Consider the following 5,390-nt stretch of genomic DNA (forward strand, 5'->3'; position numbering starts at 1 on the left):
ACCAAAAACTAAGGTTTTGAATATAAAACAAACTACTTAATACTTTTAATGTTTTGGATTGTTTTAACAAAAAAAAAAACCTAAACAAATATGTTTTACTATAAATTGAACAACTAAATAAATTAAAATTGTGTTCTGAATTTTTATTTAATAACAAAACATTTTCGTATTCGATTTATTTAGCAAAATAAGTTCATTTTAAAGTAAATTAGCGTAATGCCAAAATAACTGAGTGTATTCTAAAGTCAAGTCTAATGTCACGCCTTACAGATGCTTTATTTTTTAATAATTTTACACTGTACATTTTTGCTCACTTATTAAACACTACATTACACATTTTTGTTGATAAATGTACAACTGTTTTGGAAAAGAAAAATATATATATATCTCCCAAGATGCTCACGTGAGGGCGAGGTGTTCACGCACAATAATACGTCACAGTCATCCCAGACATTATTGGCACAGGGAGAGGGGTGAGTCCATCAGATACCAAATCTCTTACTCTGCACAATAAAGTTAAATGTATGTAATAAAGGAGGGTCCAGTATTGTTTCAATTGCATAGCAAGAAACCATGATGACAAAAAGAAAAAGATAAGATTGATAGGGAAGTGTCCTTATAGCTCCTTGTTTGGTAGCTAGGAATTCATGCACAGCACAGAGTCTACTCAGATCATCACATCATGTTTAGTCAGAAGAACAGGGTAGATGTAGTGTAAGGGGTTGGGTAGGATGATGGGGCAGAAGGGCTGGTTGGAGGCATGTACATGAATGGTGTCATGATCCACTTTGCAGAGCTCGGTCAAGCAAATCCTGAAGCAACTTTGTCCAGAAAACAAGACTTGATGCTTGATCCATATAATGTGCTCTACTGGATTTTTCAGTCTTTTTCAATCATGCAAAAAAAGCCCACCTATGACGCTCTATCTAAGAAATTTGCATACATGTATTTTTTTGCCACAGAACAGCCCAGAACCAACTTTTTTTTTCCTATGTGGGTAAATCGTCCTCTACAAACCTCCCTGTCATACACATACTTATAAAGCATACTTCTACATCATTTGCTTTAAGCTCCGTGTTATGACATTGTAACTGGAGTTTACAACAGAGCAAGCAACCTGACTGCATTAACAAAATAATACTGTTTTTATCAGAAAATATATTAACAGTTTTAATCCTCGCTTTCCCTTAAATACAGCCATTGCCAGCAGTTCGTGATAACAAAGAAAATATTAGCTTTCAGTAAAACATTGTAGCACAAGGTCATCATCAATGTGAAAATCATGGTTCATAATAGAAAACATATTTCCGACATCTAATGGCAACATCATTTAGGATAAAAAATAAATCTTGAAAGGCTCATTGCACTTCATATATGGCAAATGTGACAGTAGCTTTAATATAAGCCAAAAAGGTTCGTTCAAGTCTGATCCTGCGTATAAAAGGTTCAGTTGTTCTTTAATGTGGTCCCCAGCAGCCTTCCTGTGCGGATCCGACTGGTGGAAAGTGGTTTGGCTTAGATGCCAACGCCTTTGACAAGAGAAGCCTCCAGGGTGATGTTAAACTCCTGCAGAGTTTGTAGCACTCTGATCAGAGAGTTTACAAGAGAATGGTCCTTTAGAAGTGCAGTGTCTTCATACATCTGAGCAGTGATGGGACAATCTGCCAGGAGTGCAATCCAGTGATGTAGCAAATGGTCTCTGAGAGCAGAAGACACAGATACGGTCAATCAAAGTAGTAACAATACTTTTTACCCATTCAATTAAATCAGTTTTCTTTATAGAATGGGATATGAAACCAATTGAAAAGCTTAAAATTTGATTTGATATTTTTAATTTGTTATCATATTAAGTCATGACTAACAAATCCCTTCCATACAAAAGTCTCAATGTCATCTAATAAGTTTTGTTAACATAAAACAAGATAAATGGTGATATTTGTTCTGTATTTATCTTAAATATTAAGATTTTTGAAGAAAAAAAAATCATGCATACCTCCCTGAAAGAAGTAGGGAATAAACAAACTATGCACATTATCCTCTTCTGTTTCAGACATACTCACAGAAAATACAGTATGAAAGAAACGCATATGTTTTTGAATAAAAAAGCCTCCCGCTCACCTTGCTCCCAGACAGACGAGCATCTGGAACTTCCCGTCCTTGCCGATGTTTCTGGAAGTGTTGTTAATGGCGCGCATGAAGCGGCAAAAGTGCCGAACTCTCGTTTGCCAGTTTTCGTCTGGTGCTACCTCCCGCTGCTCCGCACTTTCAAAGTAGACTTGAGCTTTTTCTGTTATGCGAACAAACGTATCAATATAAGAATGTTACAAAGTATGACAAAAGAACATCAACTGTGACTTAATCCAAGAGCAATATTGGACTCTACAATTGTGTTAACACAATTTTTTTTTAACAAACTGTATCTTTAATAATATCTGATAGAATAACATGTTTAGCTAAGTATAAGAATATTGTGTGGTCTTTTTTTCTGATGGACTGATAGATGTTTTAACAAAAATGCATATCTATTTGACATCTATTCCCACAACCTTCAGTTTAAGCTCATCACAGCAGAAGGTTTTCTAGTTTTTTAATGCACAAAAACAACCAAACTTGACAAAACAAAGAAACAGAATCCTGTATTTTCTCTGTTGTCAGTTTATTTAATATTTTCTAATAATTGTGTTTTTCCCTTTCCAAAAATAAACTGTATAAAGTCTAAATTACTTGTGTTTCATGTTGATTCCTTATGTAAATGTAAATATTTATTATGAAAGCTTCATTGTATTCAGTTATACGTCTCTGCATTTTGTGAAATGGATTTCCTAAGACTTTCTGTGTTGAAAATTATTTTTTTTTGTAATTGGTGAAACGACTGGTTAGTTTTAAAATGCTACAATCTGTGAAATTCATCGTCTTCTTTGTGTTGATGGTATTTTGGAACCTCTCAAACTAACTGGTACATTTTTACTATTCATTTTTGTTCCCTAGCTGCATTTTGTCACAATTTGTCCCATACCGAAAAACTTTTACAACTGCTGATATCTTTTTCTGAATTTGTGAGTGTAAACTCTGGCTTCATTTCTGAAATTTTAAAAGTATTTACATTGTATATTGTCGTACTTTATCTAAAAATGTAGTATATTTGTCACAGCATCACTTTGGGTTGTAAAGTGTCCACCAGGAGAGGAAGTTCTTACCCAAGAAGTCCCAGATGAAGACGTTCTTAAATAGTCGGGGAGACTTAAAACCGTGCAGGAAAACTTGCTCCAGAGCCCAAACAAGGCCGTACTCCCCACACAGCAGGAGGGTCAGACTCCCCCTCTGAGGATACCAGAAATTAATAGATTAGGAATTCAATAAGAGAAGTGGAGTGTTGAAATTAAACTTAAATATCTTATTGGTGACCTTGTTTGAGTGCAATCACATCAGTTAAATGTCAAGCTGAACATTACATTTGTACAGAATAGTAATCATTATTGTAGAAAAAAAAATCCTGTAAATCTGTACACAAAAATGAAGGGAATTTCCCACAAACGACATTGTATTTGAACTACAATGAATGACTTTCTTCCTTGTACAAAGCAATTATGATAAAAATTTATATTTTAGGGGGAAAAAATCCACAAATTTGTCATATATTTTTTTAAAAAGTTCAAATATTGGTAAAAAAAAAATGATAACCCTTTATTGTCTTCCTTCTTTTTGTTTGAGTTGCCCCTATAGCTCGCTGCTGCTGAGGGGATTCAGGGCCACCAGAGTAGAAAGCGGATTTTCTTCATTTGTGATGAATAATAGAAGTACATGTTTGGGCCTGTCTAGACTACCGTCTCTCACCTCCTTTTCCGGCTTGTGGAAGTGCTTGACAATCCCATTAATGGCCTCTCCCACTCCCTCCTGGATCTGACCAGTGTTTAACTCTGGATGGGGGAAAAGAATAAGAATAAAAAGGAATGAGGAGCTAAAACAGCTTTTATGAAATTGTAATTGTGTTTTATCCCTCATAGACTAAATTTTCACCTTCTAACCAGTACAGATGGAGAAAAAAAAACAACTAGAAATCTGAGTATTGTTATTTAAATAATTTCCAAATAAAAATGATTCATTTAAGATGTGCCTGATAGGAAGCAGCTAAGTTGCTTACTTGGTTTGCTGCTTGGTGAAATTGTAAATCTTCTCATCATTCCCGGCGACTGCTGCATTGGTGGCGTGCGACACATCCGTTCATCTCCGTCGGTGCTGGGGGTCATCAGCTCTCCCACTAATATTCTCTCCAGACTGCCGTCATCCACACCTTTCCCCAGCCACCGACCACATGGAAACCTGTAAATAATCACATCCCCTCCGTTTATTTATTTTTCTTAAATCCACCTGGTTTAGACAGACTTTCCTGTGAAGATGCCTTACTTATAAGTGTGTCCTGTAATCTCGTTGCGGACCACAACACACTCCACGAGCCACTTTGCGTAGATCCCCGTGTTGTCGTGACCCATCTGGACTGTGGTGAGTTTTCCCAGGTTCTGACACTGGGGCAGAAGGAACCACATGTGAGTTTAAACACAACTATGGTTTGATAGAAACCGCTAACAGTCACTCCATAAAATGCTTTTGATATATACATCTTTGTAATACAATTCATAGCTTTGATAACTCTCAACGCACTGATATGACAGTCTCGAAATATGCAGTACATTAAATAAAACTGTACGAGTGCTGCACAAAGGACGATCAGCAACAATGGGTTTTTAAATATATTGTCAGATGGGATTGAAGGGATAAATAGCGTTCATTAGAGGAGCATCTTTCATATTCTGAATTTTTTTTCTAAAACATCAGTTGTGTCCAATTATTTTTAATAAAAAAAGAGAAAAAATTAATTGAATCTCACATTATTTTAACTTATTACAGGAAATATGGCTTAAGTATTTACTTATGACAATGTTGTCACTGCAGTCCCATACTTTATTCTACTTTTTAAACCACATGACACTTTTAATGAGATATATGGTTTGAAAATGTACAACAGCAACACTGCATTCATGTTCATAGAACAAAGTGAAGATTTACTTTTTTTTAAACATCTAATTGCATAATAGAAATTATGCAACTACAGAATTTGAATTGATGCTTTAAGGTTGAAAACTGGGGAAAAGTTTACTCAGCAAATGTTTATTTTATTTTTTTGTTGATGATAATGAATAGAGTATGTCTGCAATACTTTTGTTTATTCCAATCAATTATGTATTTTAAATTTAAATTTTTTTGTGATTGTGAAAAAAAGACCTAAAATCTGAATGTTTGGCTCTAAAGCAGGGGTCTCAAACTCAAATCAGCCGGGGGCCGCTGGAGACAGAATCTAGTTGAGGCCGGGCCGCATCAGGATTTTCACAAGA

General features: G+C 35.3%; 1 protein-coding gene across 6 annotated transcripts in view; it reads right to left on the bottom strand.

The window, feature by feature from the left end:
• Positions 1-667: 667 nt before the first annotated feature.
• The window catches only part of dennd5a (DENN/MADD domain containing 5A), a 25,877-nt gene continuing 21,154 nt past the window's right edge, over positions 668-5,390 (bottom strand). For 5 of the 6 annotated variants that reach the window (XM_024295115.1, XM_024295112.1, XM_024295114.2 and 2 more), the window contains 6 exons: positions 4,405-4,523; positions 4,142-4,320; positions 3,835-3,917; positions 3,198-3,321; positions 2,119-2,287; positions 1,413-1,699 (listed from right to left, as the gene is read on the bottom strand). In XM_024295115.1, the coding sequence (XP_024150883.1) occupies positions 1,516-1,699; positions 2,119-2,287; positions 3,198-3,321; positions 3,835-3,917; positions 4,142-4,320; positions 4,405-4,523 (858 nt within the window). In that variant the 3' untranslated portion in view covers positions 1,413-1,515. Of the gene's footprint in view, positions 1,700-2,118; positions 2,288-3,197; positions 3,322-3,834; positions 3,918-4,141; positions 4,321-4,404; positions 4,524-5,390 lie in introns of all 6 variants that reach the window. The other variant, XM_024295110.2, reaches the window with a different exon arrangement.

This window comes from Oryzias melastigma, linkage group LG3 (genome assembly GCF_002922805.2).
Source record: "Oryzias melastigma strain HK-1 linkage group LG3, ASM292280v2, whole genome shotgun sequence".
In the NCBI taxonomy this organism is placed as follows: Eukaryota; Metazoa; Chordata; class Actinopteri; order Beloniformes; family Adrianichthyidae; genus Oryzias; species Oryzias melastigma.